The following is a 15,419-nucleotide window of genomic DNA, read 5'->3' as shown; positions in this document are numbered from 1 at the left end:
TAGGGGTAAGATTTTTATGCAGAGAGTGGTGAGTGCGTGGAATGGGCTGCCAGCGACGGTGGTGGAGGTGGATATGATAGGGTCTTTTAAGAGACTCCTGGACATGTACATGGAGCTCAGAAAAATAGAGGGCTATGGGTAACCCTAGGTAATTTTTAAGGTAAAGACATGTTTGGCAGAGCTTTGTGGGCTGAAGGGCCTGTATTGTAGGTTTTCTATGTTTCTTTAGCCAAAGTGTGGCTAATCTGTGGAATTCATGGCCACAGACAGCTGTGAAGGACAAGTTGATAGGCATATTTAAAGTGGAAGTTTTTATAGGTTCTTGTTTAGTAAATGTGTCAAAGATTGCAGGAGAACGGAGAATGGGTGTGCGAGGGGTAATAAATCAGCCATGATAGAATGGTGGAGTAAATTGATGGGCCGAATGGCCTAATCTGGTCCCATGTCTTATGGTGCTGTGAGGTAGCTGCTCACCAATAGCTCCACAATTCCAGTGCCACCAGTGACTAGGACCTAAGTGATCCTCCGAGCCTCAACTGTGGTGACCTAGTCAGAAGCAACGAGCATTCACTCCCTGTTGTTACCAACTGGGCAACTGGCTAACCTCAATTGTGGAGTATGTGGTAGCAGACCCAGCCCTACTGCGCCCTTTTCATGCCACTGAGGCAGTTAGACTAGCTCCATGGGACCATTAATCAGTTATACAACTTAGAAACAGGCCTTTCTGTCCAGTGTGTCCCTGCTGACCATCAAGTAACTATTTAAACCAAAACCATTACTAGCATTTAGACCGTAAGACCATATAATATAGGAGCAGAATTAGGCCATTCAGCCCATCGAGTCTGCTCCACCATTCCATCATGGCTGATCCCGGATCCCACTGAAGCCCATACACCTGCCTTCTCGCCATATCCTTTGATGCCCTTGACCGATCAAGAAACGATCAATTTCTGCCTTAAGTACACCCACGGACTTGGCCTCCACCACAGACTGTGGCAGAGCATTCCACAGATTCACTATTCTTTGGCTAAAAAAATTCCTCCTTACCTCTGTTCTTAAATGTTTTGAGTACCTGCCTCCATCACCAGCACAGACAGCTCATTCCAAACTCCAGTCATCATCTGGGTGAAAAGGTTCTTCCTCAGAACCACTCTAGACCTCCTACCCTTTCCATAACCTTATGCCCTCTCATACTGGGTACCTGTCAGTTAGTCTGCATTCTCCAGGCTAGCCTTTCATCCTGTCCCACTTCCCAATCATCTCCTCCCCCATTCTCTTTTATCCACTTCTACTGTACATCCTACCTAATGCCAGCTGCCAGAAAAGGGTCTGGAACAGGGTGAGAATGAGCCATGGATTCCCAGGTCAATAGACCGAAACATGTGGTCCCAGTGCTTGTTATTGGATAATGAACTTGCATCTGATTCTTAGATCATAACATCAAAGGACATGGGTGCAGAATTAGACCATTCAGCCCATCGAGTCTGCTCTGCTATTCCATCATGGCTGATTCATTATTCCTCTCAACCCCATTCTCCTTCCTTCTCCCTGTAACCTTTGACACCCTGACTAATCAAGAACCTGTCAACCTCTGCTTTACATATACCCACTGACTTGGCCTCCACAGTCGTCTGTGGCAATGAGCTGCACAGATTCGCCACCCTCTCAATGAGGTATACCCTCCTCATCTCTGTTCTAAGGGGACTAACCCAGCAGAAAAGTACATCGTGAGCATGAGAAGCAGAAATGGCATTCAATGAGTTCAGGACATGTTTCCTGTCATGTACAAATGATAGAAATAAAAAAAAAGTTGTGAGGTAGTATTCATGAGTTCAGTATTCATTCAGAAATTGGATGGCAAAGGGGAAGAAGCTGTTCCTGAATTGTTGAGTGTGTGCCTTCAGGCTTCTGTACCTTTTTCCTGATGGTAGCAATGAGAAGAGAGCATGTCCTGGATGATGGGTGTCCTTAATGATGGAAGCTGCCTTTTTGAAGCATTGCTCCTGGATACTACAGAGGCTAGTGCCCACGATGGAGCTGACTGAGCTTACAACTTCAATCCTGTGCGGTAGCCTTCCCCACAACCCCCATACCAGACAGTGACGCAGCCAATTAGAATGCTCTCCATGGTATACCTGTAGAAATTATTGAGTGTATTAGCAGACATATCAAATCTCCTTAAACTCCTAATGAAATACAATGCCTTCTTCAGAGCTGCGTTGATATGTTGAGATCTCATGGCTAGCAAAGGGAAAAATGCAGCTGAGTTTGCCATGAGCTTTTTGAATAGCGGAGCAGGCTTGTGGCGCAAAGTGTCCCATTCCAGTTTACTTTTGCGTGTGTTTGTTCTTAAAACAAGATTTGATTTTAAAAGTGCAATGGTATTGCATACAGCATAGCCATCTGCCTAATTAACACTACTCTAATATGTTTTTTTTATATAAAAGGTATGTTTATCTGTAGCAAAACTGAGGACGATAAGGAATGGAACTAATGATGATTAGGTGCTGCTTGGAATACAAGTAATCCACAGTTAAGAACTATTGAAGAGATAGATCAGTAACATCTGGTCAAAGTTGAAAAATGTAGCAAGTCATTCAGTAAATAGTCTGAAAGTTGTTTACAGTACCTTTAAACGGAGAGATTTGGGAACTTACTTGTTGGTTTTCAGGATAACAAACCTCCAGTTGATTTAGGTTAGCTTGTTGATGAATGTTCTTCCATCCCTGGAGGCCGGTAAATAACTTGCAGCCGTCACAATTGGCAACGTGCTTATGTGTCCACTGATTCCCCCTGTGCCAATGGAATTAATGAGCATGTACTTCAATTAAATTAAACCACCAAGAAAAGCTGCATTTGACACCTTGTTTATCAACAGTATTTAATTTGGAGGGATTAATTAGTTGATGTGTTGCATGTCATTAGCAGATGCATCCAGGGCTGATTTTTGCTATCATTTTAGTCGGCCACATTCGTTGCTTTATTTCTTGCTGTAGATCAGCAGGAATTTGGGGAACACCACCAAAGGTTTGCATGCACTTGAATTCTATTACAACTGTGGACAAGATGCCAGAGGCTCAAGGCAGGACCAGAGAGCGAACATCGCATTATGCGCCACACTATCATTTGATCGGCCCGATTCCCTTGTGCAGACCCTCACATTTAGAACCTATGATAGCATCTTGGTGTTGTTGGTTCAGTACCACACTTCAGTTGAAGCGTGTGATTCTTGCGGGTGTGCACAGAATAGAGTATTTGTTTTACCTTTTGCCTTTGCCTTCGCAGTCACTGGTAAATTAAAACCCACAATCAGATAAATATTATGTTCATTATTGGCTAGCAATCTAAGTTTTTTTTTGGACTAACATAGAGGTTATAGTACATTGTGAATGAGGAGAGTTTCACTATCGTAGAACACATGGCTTTTGCATCTTTTGGCTGAGAACATAAAATGCTGAGCTTTAATCATATCCAAGCTAGTCCCACATGCCAAGGCCGTGCTCAGTATTTTCTTTACAGTTTTTTTTCCTGCCCATATCTTGCAATAGTTACTGTTCTTAATTGCAGCCACTTTTCCGAGCAAATGCACCCTTTATTTTCTCATCTTAAATTAATACGTGAAGACCTGGACCCACTGCAATTTGCCTATCGCCACAATGGGTCTACGGCACACACAATATCAATGGCTCTTCACATGGCCTTAGATCACCTGGACAATACAAACACCTATGGTGGGATGCTTTTCATTGGCTATAGCTCAGCATTTAACACCATCATTCCTACTGTTCTAACTGATAAATTACAGGGCCTGGGCCTCTGTATCTCCCTCTGTAATTGAATCCTTGACTTCTCTATTTGGTATGGTGGGGGAGGCTACTGCACAGCATCAAAGTAACCTGCAGAGAGTCTAAACTTAGTCAGCTCCATCATGGGTGCGAGCCTCCATCTTCAAGGAGCAGTGCCTCAGAAAGGCAACGCCCTTTATTAGGGACCCCCATCACCCAGCAGATGCCCTTTTCTCATTGTTACTAGCAGGAAGGAGGTACAGAAGCCTGAACGCACACACTCGGCAATTCAGGAAAAGTTTCTTCCCCTCTGCCAAATGATTCCTAAATGGACATTGAACCCAAGAATATTATATATATACTAATATACTAAATATATATTATTCCTGTTTTTGCACTATTTTAATTCTATTTAATATACATATATCCTTTAATTGATTTATTTATTTCTATATTATCATGTATGGCATTGAACTGCTGCTGCTAAGTTAACAAGTTTCATGATACTTGCCGGTGATGATAAATCTGATTCTGATATATAAAGGAAACATTTTACTGAGCCAGGAACATGGAGTGGACAAAAGGTATCGAATCCATGATGGGAAATTCCAACTCAGTTCATCAGATGATCTGGGATTAGTATCAGTGATGATGACTATGTTGTTAAAATTACATTTTATTCACAAAAGTCCTTCATAGAAGGAAATCTATCACTCTTGATTGATCCGGCCTACATATTAACTGCAGACCCAGAGCAATGACTTATGGGAGCCCACTGAGATTGCCTGTCAAGTCACTGTTACATATGACTGTAGCAATTCAAAAAATTGGCATTGAGCGAGTGCAGAAGAGGTTCACTGGCATTTTACCTAGAATGGCGGACTGTGGTTAGATAGACTGGGTTCATTCCCACTACAACATTGGGCCTGAAGGGTGACCATATGTTCGTTTGAAAAAGTAAGAGGGCCATAGCTAGGATAGATGGTCCGAATCTTTTTCAAAGTCAGGGGGTCTGTAACTAGAGGACATAGGTTAAAGGGGAGAATTGAGAATTCGAAGGTGATTTGAGGGGATAGTGGATATTTGGAACAAGGTGGTGGAGGCTGATATGAGTAGTATTTTAATGCATTTGGACAGATTCTTGGATAGGAAGGGAGTAAAGGGATATGGGAATAATGTGAGAAAACGGGATTAGTGTAGACAGGCAACCAGAGTCAACATGGACTGGCTCTGTGCTCTATATTTGTATTACCCATGAAGACGGCAATCAATGTTCAGGGAATCGTAGAAATCTACAGTAGAGAAACATGTACAGTACAGACAGCTCACAGTTCTCAATTTAAATTTCTAACAACACCCAAAAATAAAATCCGAGCTGCTTGCAGCTTAACCAACTTCTCTGCCTATTGAAATTCTAACCACACACGAACAGAACAATTGCAGCATCCATTCAGCAGAGTGAAAGGTCTTCTCACATCGAATTGCTCGCCACATCTAACCTCTCAACCACTTTAAACCTGCAGCAGGTAACTGGAATCACCTCCTCTGAAGTAACCTTGTAAACATGAACTTCCTCTTTTTTGTTCAAGCAGAAATGACAGGGCTGCTCAGCATGAACTGGAGAGAGATCTGTGTGATAAATGTTCAGCATACTGGATTGACGATAAGGCGCATCAGTTGAAGAACACGTCAGATGGTATCAACTATTACTGTGGAATTGAGCAAGTGAATGCGACGTGAGTACAATAGCCCAATGTGATTCTTTGTTTTGGAGAGCTGATACTTAAGATGAATATATTCAAAGCTAGCCCAAGGACAAAAATAAGGCACTATTTAACTCATTGTTTCATGTGGATTGTTGAGAGGAGATGGTTGAAGGGAAATGATAAAATAGAGCTTCGTACCGTGGAAGTTTTTCTGATACTTGGTTTTTTTTAATTGGTTAGATTTTGACTTTTTGTGGTGATGGTAGATTAGTATTTTGCATGTCTCCGGCTTTCTATTTTCATTAAAAATCATCCTGATGGTTCAAGCAGACCATAAGGCAGGAGCAGAGTTCGGCCATTTGACCGACCATTTACTGTTTTCCTGCTGAGTTCCCACAGCATTTCATGCATGCTGCTCTGCCATCGCTGATTTATTAACCTTCTCAAACCCACTCTCCTGCCTTCTCCCTATAACCTTTGACATCCTTTCTAAACCTCCACTTTAAATATACTCAGTGATTTGGCCTCCACAGATGTCCATGGCAATGAATCCACAGATTCAACACCTTCTGGCTAAAGAAATTCCTCCTCATCTCTGTCCTAGATGGTCATTTCTCTATTCTGAGACTGTGCCCCCTGGTTGTAGACTCACCCACTACAGTAAACATCCTCTCCACATCCCCTCTATCTAGGCCTTCCAATATTCAATAGGTTTCAATGAGATTCCCCCTTCCTTCACCTATACTCTAGTGAATACAGGCCCACAGCCATGCAAGTTCCTCAGATGTTAACCCTTTCATTTCCAGAATAATTCTTGTGAAACTCCTCTGGACCCTCTCCAATGACAGCACATCTTTTCTTAGATAAGGGGCCCATAATTGCCCACAATACCTCAGGTGCAGTCTGACCAATGCCTTATAAAGACTCGGCATAATATACTTGCTCTTATATTTTAGTCCTCTCAAAGTGAATGCTAATATTGCATTTGCCTTCCTTACCACTGACTCAACCACAAATCAATCTGTAGGGAATTCTGCACAAGGACTCCCAAGTTCCTTTGTACCTCTGAGTTTTGAATATTCTCCCCATTTAGAAAATAGTCTATGCCTTTATTCCTTCTGCCAGAGTGCATCACCACAGACTTCCCGACACTATTCAATCTGCCACTTCTTTGCCCATTCTCCCAATCTAAGTCCTTCGGAAGACACCCTGCTTCCTCATCATTATGTTCCTGTCCACCTATCTTAGTATCATCCACAAGTTTGGCTACAAAGCCATCAAAATTCCTTCATCCAAATCATTGGCATATAATGTGAAAAGAAGCGATCCCAATACTGACTCCTGCAGAACACCCACTGGTCACCGGCAGCCAACCAGGATAAGACCCCTTTATTCCCACTCTTTTCCTCCTGACAGTTGGCCGATCATCTATCCACGCCAGTGTCTTTCTGGTAATACCAAAGGCTCCTATCTCACTAAACAGCCTCACGTGTGGCACTTCGTCGAAGGTCTTCTGAAAATCCAAGTAAACAACATGCATTGACTCTCCTTTGTCTATCCTGCTTGTTATTTCCTCAAAGAGTTCAACACATTTGTCAGGCATGATTTCCCCTGAAGGAAACCATGCTGATTTTGGCCCACTTTATCATGTGCCTCCAAGTACCCCCAAACCTCATCCTTAATAATGGACTCCTAACATCTTCCCAACACTGAAATCAGGCTGACTGGTGTAGAATTTCCTTTCCTCTGTCTCCCTCTCTTCTTAAAGAGTGGAATGACATTTGCATTGCACCTATGACTGTGTGGCTAATTACAGCTCCAACACCATATACAAGTTTGCTGATTACACTACTGTTGTGGGCCGTATCAAAGGTGGTGATGAATCAGCATACAGGAGGGAAATTGAAAATTTGGCTGAGTGGTGTAATAACAACAACCTTTCATTCAATGTCAGTAAGACCAAGGAATTGATATTAGATTTCAAGAGAGGGTAACTAGAGGCCCATGAGCCAATACACATCAGAGGATCAGAGGTGGAGAGGGTCATTAACTTTAAATTCCTGGGTGTCACTATCCCAGAGGACCTGGCCTGGACCCATAATTTAAATATAATTGCAAAGAAAACACAGCAGCGCTTCTACGTCCTCAGGAGGTTCAGAATATCATCAAAAACCTTGGCAGACTTCTATAGATGTGTGGTGGAAAGTGTGCTGGTGTGGGAACACCGATGCCTTTGAGCAGAAAATCCTACAAAAGGTCATGAATTTGGCCTAGTATATTACGAGTAAAGCCCTCCCAACTACTGAGCACATCTACATGAAACATTGCCATAGAAAAGCAGCATCCATCATCAAAGATCTTCACCGCCCAGGCTCTGACAGTTGTCATCAGGTAGAAGGTACAAGTGCCTCAGGACTCGCACCACCAGGTTCAAGAACAGTTATTACCACTCAATCATCAGGCTTTTGACCAAAAGGGGATAACTACACTCACTCTAGTTCTGGTATTCCCACAGCTAATGGTCTCATTTTAAGGATTCTTTAACTTGTTATTTCATACATATTATTTATTTACTTATATTTACACTTACACAGTTTGTTGTCCATTGATCCTGTTCATGGTTACTGTTCTTTAGATTAGCCTAGTATGCCCGCAGGAAAAAGATTCTCAGGGTTGTTTGTGGTACTCTGATAATAAATTTTACGTTGAACTTTGAACTTTCCAGTCCTCCAGAACCATTCCAGAATCTAGTACTTCTTGAAAGGTTATTATTAATGCCTCCACCATCTTATCACCTCTTTCAGAACCCTTGCAAGTAGTCCATCTGGTCCAGGTGACTTGTCTACTTTCATACCACTCAGCTTTCTGAGCACCTTCTCCTTAGTAATTGGAGACCAGTACCTAGTTGCAGACTTCTTGGTACACTGAGGAATGTCAAGTTGTGCCCTTACTGCATCCATATAAACATCTTCTATTCACACTTTCACTGTTTTCATTTTAATCTGAAGTCATTTTGCTGGTTGGAAGGGAGAGGGAAAGCTTTTCGCAGCACCTGATCTATGTCATGCCTAGTCTAGAAAACATGAATCCATATTTTTGTCTGAACAAATTAAAACTGAATACCTTTTGGTACGGAGAGTGATTTGCAGCACATCTTTCTATGGATTACACTCGCCCATCCTATGAACTGGGCATCAACTGGTCTCTGCCCTACACGGTCAAGGAAATCAACAGCTTGCCATTAAGAAGGATATTGTGATAACAGAACTTAATTTGTTCACAATACAATAGGTGAGATGTGTGAACAAAGCTACTAACATTAATAATGACGAGTCAGAAGCACTGGTACAAAAAATTCATCAGAAGAGATTAATGGCAATCAGGGTTGAAGGCTTTAGTGCAGAGTTGAGTGTAGGCCTGCATGGGAAGTCTTTACCCAAAACACCAATGTATCTACAGTCAGACAACCTGGACTTGAGTGCATCTGAGGAGGAATTTTCCCAGTTTCTGGATGAAACCCAGTGTATCTTTTTGCACACATTCATTGTATTGCATTATTGTTATCATTTCTTCCTATTGCATTTGCACAAGTTGTTATCTTCTGCACCCTGGTTGAACACCCAAGTTGGGCAGTCTTTCATTGAACTATTGAGTGTGCCTGCATTAAAATGAATCTCAGAGTTGTATATAATGACAAATATGTAATTTGATAATAGATTTACTTTGAACCAACAATGGCCTAAATTGACTTTAGTTTTTTTCCCAGTTTCCCATTGCGTAAGAGTTGGTTGGCACTTCTATTGTAGCTGAAGATGACATACTTGGGCAAAGATGCCAATCAAGGTGTAGGATTCTGGTCAAAGCTCCTTCAATGATGTTTAGCTTTTATTTCAGGGGAATCACCAATTCTGTATGCAACAATAAACTCTGGTCCTTGTTTCACAACATCAGAGTGACATTTCGGGCCGAGACCCTGGAACCGCACGCTCTTAATACTAAACTGGAGTGTCAAAATGGAGTTTTAAATCTGAAGTCTCTGTAGTGGAATTTGAAGCCACAACCTTCTGATTCAGAAATTAAAGGACTCCCCGCTGAGTCACATCTGTCACTAAGGAACACTCAGCTGTAAAGTATGCACTTTAGTAAAATCCAGTCAGGTGACTCAGGGAGTCCTGGGAATTCTGAGGCTGGTCTGTCATTTGATAGTGTCCATTGCGAATGCTGGCCCAGAGTGTAGTCTGCTTGTATCTTTCCATCCTCTCTGCCAAAAGCGTGAAGCAGTCTCCTGCCAAAGTTCTCTCATGGAAGTGGACACTTACATGGAGGATTGGGAAGACTGGGCGATGTGAGGTTGTACTGCACGGAAATCCCAGTGCAAGCTCACAGAGATGGGAGGACGTTAGAACTTAAAGGTAATTTTATAAATTAACTTAATGCATTTTCCTTGCAACATGGTAATTCTGAAACAGTCTGAAATCAATCGTTGTTTATTCAGTATTGACTGGGATATTATTTGCTTGCAGCTGTTGTAATAATTTTCTGATTTCTCTAAGAATGGAGACAGGAAGTGGTTTTCAAAGTAGGTGCAGATCTGGTATTGCATTTTTGTCTGGAATTTGCCCTGAAACTGTGAAAGAGGAAAGATAAGTACATAGAGCTGTGCTGTTTACCACAGCCAGATAAATCTTTCCACCAGCAATGCCATCTCCCCTCCAATAAAAACATTAGTCCACTTGGTGCTTGAAAAAGCTATTAGCAAATGCGTATCTTTGTAATAAAGCCAATTGTAGAGAGCTACAAAGTGAGGAGAACACTTTTTACTTCCACTTGATTATCTCAATTTTCTCTTTTATTACAGCTGTTGATACAAGTTATCGACATTCAGGCATAAGTTTGATTAGCTCTGCAGTGGATGTTTTTTTTTCACAGAAATCTTCCTTCGCCAGGCAGTGTTCTAAACAAGCATTACTGTCTTGTTGTGGTGCATGAGTGCCTCTTGTTGAATGACCTCTCCTTAGGTCATGGCCACTGAAGAGTCCGAGGCCTTAGCTTTCAGTACAAAATAAACTTCGAGCTTGTGGTGTCATGTTTTTGAAGAAGAAAATTGCAAAAGGCATGCAATAACTTAAAAAAAAATACTTCCAGTCCTAAACTTCATTTTCCAATCAAGAGCAGCTGGCTGACTTAAACACTTGGCTGGAATATATCGGTCTGTTTGTTATCCATTCCGCTTCTCTGCAGTCAGAGCAGCAGATTCAGCTCTGCATTCTCAATGTGGTACTGAAGGAATCATGCCACTCTTTTCTCTGGTCCATAAATACAATGAGGAAACCATCATGAGGACGTTCCACCTCCTATTCGGTCTGACATAGTGCAGGCACGAAGCAGACAGAGAGAGCACCAGCACATTGGCTATGAAACACTTCACAGGAAGAGTTAAAGAGGCTGTTTGGATGAACACTCCTGCCTCCATTTTAATGTTCTGAATCATTAAATGTGGTTGTGGAGGAATGGAGTTTGTAAACACATATTCTCTTACCACAAAGATAAACATCATTTCTGTTGCTTACTGTACACCGGCTGACTCAAAGATTCCTCTGTCTCACTGGCCTCCAGTGGTACACTTTACTTAACTGTTTTAAGTCAAATACATGGGAACGTATGGTAGAATTTACATCAACTGATGATTTGAACCCTGAATAAAACCTGATAAATGATAATTTTTATTTTTTGAATTCGTAGTTTGTCTTCTTTTGCACGTTGATTGTTTGTCTATCTTTGTGTGTTGTTTTCCATTGATCCCATTGTATTTCTTTGTATCTACTGTGAATACGTGGCACGTGGCCAAGTGGTTAAGGCGTTGGACTAGTGATCTGAAGGTCGTGAGTTTGAGCCCCAACCGAGGCAGCGTGTTGTGTCCCTGAGCAAGGCACTTAACCACACGTTGCTCCAGTCCACCCAGCTGAAAATGGGTACTGGCAAAATGCTGGGGGTTAACCTCGCGATAGACTGGCGTCCTATCCGGGGTGGGGGGAGTCTCATTCTCTCAGTTGCTTCACGTCGTGGAAACCGGCATAAGCACTGGCCTAATGAGCCTATAAGGCTCGGGACAGACTTAAACTGTGAATACCTACAAAAATGAACCTCAGCATAGTATATGGTGATATATACTGTTCATTCTTTAATAATAAATTTACCTTGACATTTATTTTAAACTCTGATTAACAATTGGTCTGCAAATTTTAATAACCTATTTTTAAGCAGGCTTTAGGATCAAATCAACTTACATTGCACATTCTATATGAAGCAATTCACGGGTGTATTTTCATAGGATAACTACGCCTGATTCCTGGTTGAAGTATACCGAGGACAACATTCTACGTGCGCAGTGTGAGCGCGCTGCTTCATCGAGACTGCGAGATGAGCTCGAGAAGCTTCTAGCTGCTACGTCCGAGGAGTTGTGGAAGCAATTTAACAACGTCAATCTTGCGTTTACGCATCGCATCTTTGAGATTGGTGATGCCAAGAAAAAGTTACAGATGCACTTGGCAAAGGTAAGGGACAGAAACTGACTTTGTGCGTGTGTCTGAGAAACGTGGGATGTTTGGAAGATGTAGCTTTGCCTTTCGTTACCAAGGGTTGGTGGTAATATTGAGCCTTCTTGGACTGCTCAGTTCTGTTAGTTCAGAGAATTTTGGGGTTCTGTCCAAATATTAACGAAGAAAGGATATACCAGGATGTAAGTTGGTTGGAAACAATGCATTTTTTCCACAGTACTATTCATGTCCCTGATGTTTGAAGTAAAAAGTTCCAGCCTTGTTGTTGTTTATCCAGTGTAATTAAAAGGCCTGGCGATAGGAAGGAAACAGAGAAAATGATATCCACTCAGAGGCCAGATGCCATTTTATTCGGCACACCTGCTCATTAATGCAAATATCTAATCAGGTAATCATGTGGCAGCAACTCAGTGCATAAAAGCATGTAGCCATGGTCAAAAGGTTCAGTTATTGTTCAGGCCAGACATCAGAACAGGAAAGAAAAGTCATCTAAGTGACTTTGAGCATGGAACAATTGTTGGTGCCAGACAGGGAGCTTTGAGTATCTCAGAAACTGCTATTTTTCTGGGATTTTTACCCACAGCAATCTCTAGGGTTTACAGAGATGGTGCAATAAACAAAGAAACATCCAGTGAGCGGAACTTCTGTGGGTGAAACTGCCTTGTCAATGAGAGAGGTCAGAGGAGAAAGGCCAGACTGGTTCAAGCTGACAGAAAGGCGACAGTAACTCAAATAACCATGTGTACAGAAGAACATCTCTGAATGCACAGCATGTCCAAGCTTGAAGCAGATGGGCTACAGCAGCAGAAGACCATGAGCATACACTCAGCAGCCACCTTATTAAATATAGGAGGGACCTAATAAAGTGAACACTGAGTGATTTGAGTTTTATAATGGATATATCATTCCACAAAATCCTACTTCTTAGCTGTTACTACGGCTGCAAGTGATTTATAATCCATTGTGTCCCTGAATTTCTTTGGCCAGAGGATGACAACTCTATGGAATTCATTGCCACAGAATGCCAAGTCATTGGGTATATTTAAAGCAGGAGTTAATAGGTACTTGACTAGTAAGGTCAGCAAAGGTTGCAGAGAGAGGCAGGAGAATAGGGTTGAGAAGGATAATAGGTCAGTCATGTTGGAATGATGGAGCAGACTCAATGGGTCAGATGGCCTAATTCGACTCAGAAGCATTATGGTCTTATGAATTGAGACATGGCTTTCTCTTTAAATATTTTTATTAATTTTCTACATAGAAGAATACAGAGATGGTGCGATAAACAAAAAAAGATATATTATAAGTCAAAAAAGGATTAAATATTATCAAATACATTATATTTGAATCACACTTGGAATCTCATTACCCTATATTCATGTAAATTAAATTAAATCGTAATATTGAAATGTAATAATTTTATTATATAAAAAGAGAGTCTAATCCCACTACCAAGACCAAAGCTGTTTGGTACAGAAAGAAAATAGGAAAAAAATCCTTATCATATGAAATATGTTATTAGCCAACATCTGTACTTTAAGAGCAAATCAAAGGTTTTGAGAACAGTTCAAAAATAGTCCCCACAAAGTGTTAAAGTCTCGACTAGATTCAGAAATTGAACAACGGATCTTCTCTGAATTTAAGCATGGCATAACATCACATAACCATTGACCGTGGGTAGGTGGAACAACATCCTTCCATTTAAGCAACAGCGACCTCCTAGCTATAAGAGAAATAAAAGCTAAAATGTGCAAATCAGATGTCTCCAAAATAACATTTTTTCCTCCAACAATACCGAATAAGGCAGTCAAAGGGTTAGGCTTAAAATTTACTTTGAAAAGTACAGAGAAAGTTTGGAATACTTCCTTCCAGTATTTTTCAAGTCTCAGACATGTCCAAAACATATGAATTAGTGAAGCTTCTCCATTGTTAAATCTATCACACTAGGGAGATATATCCAAATAAAAACAAGATAGCTTATCCTTGGTCATGTGAGCCCTATGAATCACTTTGAATTGTAGGAGGGAGTGGCGGGCACATAATGATGAAATGTTAACCAATTTAAAAATTCCATTCCAAGTTTCCTCAGAAATTGAAATCTGTAAATCTTGTTCTCAAAGATTTTTAATTTTATCTGAAGGTGCATTTCTTATTCCCAGCAACATGCCATAAATATTGGATATTGAACCATTATGAAAAGGTTTCAAATTAGAAATTACATCTAATAAGTTCTTATCGGGACTTTTAGGAAAGATATATAATTGAGATTGCAGTAAGTCTCTAATTTGTAGATATCAAAAAAAGTGGGGTTTTGGTAAGCTATGTTTAGCTGACAATTGCTCAAACAAAAAGAGACTACCTCCAACAAACAGACCCTGGAAGCATTTAATACCCAATCTATCCCATTCTTTAAAATCTGGATCGGTCATAAAAGTTTTTTAAAAAAAATTAGAAAAAATGGGACTTGAAAGAGAAAATCTCAATAAACCAAAGTATTTTCTAAATTGTATCCAGATCCTCAAAGTATGTTTATCTGTTAGTTTGCTTAGATAAAGGAAGTCAGGATCCAAGAAGAGAAATGATAGAAAATTTATTAACAGAATTAGCTTCTAAAGAAACCCACACCGGACAGGCCTCACGGTTAATATAGTATGATCAACATGTAAGATTTCGTATATTGACTGCCAGGTAATAAAACCTAAAATTTGGTAAAGCTAAATCTCCGTTCTTTTTAGCTTTTTGAAGATGAACTTTATTTAGTTGAGAATGTTTGTTTTTCCACATATAAGAAGATAGAATAGAATCAAGAGAATCAAAAAAGGATTAGGAATAAAAATGGTTAAGCCCAGAAAAAGGTATATAGATTTAGGTAAGATATTCATTTTAATAGAATTAATTTGGCCAATCAACGATAACGAGAGGGGTGACCAATATGATAGTGCCCTTTTTACATAATTCAGTAGGGTAAGAAAGTTTTCTTCAAGTAGGTGTTTATAACGCTTAGTAATTGTTACATCCAAATAGGTAAACTGATTTCTTACATTTTTAAAAGGAAGGTTAGTATTAATTGATACCAACTTATTCAAGGGATAAAGTTCACTCTTGTGTAAGTTCAGTTTATATCCTGAAAACTGGCTGAAACAGTAAAGAAAGAACAGGAGTCTCGACATTAGAAATAAAAAGCAATAGGTCATCAGCATAGAGCGAAACTTTGTGGGTAGTACCTCTCCTTAAAATACCAGTGATATCACTAGATTCTCGAAAAGCAATGGCTAAGGGTCCTAAGGCCAGATCAAGGAGCAAAGGGCACAAAGGACAGCCTTGTCTGGTTCCACGCTGAAGTTTAAATGGTTTGGAATTCTGAAAATTAGATG

At 40.6% G+C, this 15,419-nt stretch overlaps 1 protein-coding gene and 1 long non-coding RNA gene across 5 annotated transcripts in view; one reads left to right on the top strand and one right to left on the bottom strand.

Moving 5' to 3' along the window:
- Nucleotides 1–8,271, bottom strand: part of LOC140735373 (uncharacterized) — a 28,112-nt gene extending 19,841 nt beyond the window's left edge. Inside the window, exons 1-2 of the long non-coding RNA XR_012100739.1 lie at nucleotides 8,082–8,271; nucleotides 2,658–2,793 (exon numbers count right to left, since the gene is read on the bottom strand). This is a non-coding gene — a long non-coding RNA (uncharacterized lncRNA). The remainder of the gene's footprint in view (nucleotides 1–2,657; nucleotides 2,794–8,081) is intronic.
- LOC140735369 (tektin-3-like) overlaps nucleotides 1–15,419 on the top strand; it is a 116,844-nt gene that overhangs the window by 66,245 nt on the left and 35,180 nt on the right. For all 4 annotated transcript variants that reach the window (XM_073060344.1, XM_073060342.1, XM_073060345.1 and 1 more), the window contains exons 5-6: nucleotides 5,378–5,521; nucleotides 11,823–12,045. In XM_073060344.1, the coding sequence (XP_072916445.1) occupies nucleotides 5,378–5,521; nucleotides 11,823–12,045 (367 nt within the window). The remainder of the gene's footprint in view (nucleotides 1–5,377; nucleotides 5,522–11,822; nucleotides 12,046–15,419) is intronic.

This window comes from Hemitrygon akajei, chromosome 11, assembly GCF_048418815.1.
Source record: "Hemitrygon akajei chromosome 11, sHemAka1.3, whole genome shotgun sequence".
NCBI lineage: Eukaryota > Metazoa > Chordata > Chondrichthyes > Myliobatiformes > Dasyatidae > Hemitrygon > Hemitrygon akajei.
The sequence above is the reverse complement of the archived record's forward strand: the minus strand, read 5'-3'. Positions and strand labels throughout refer to the sequence as shown.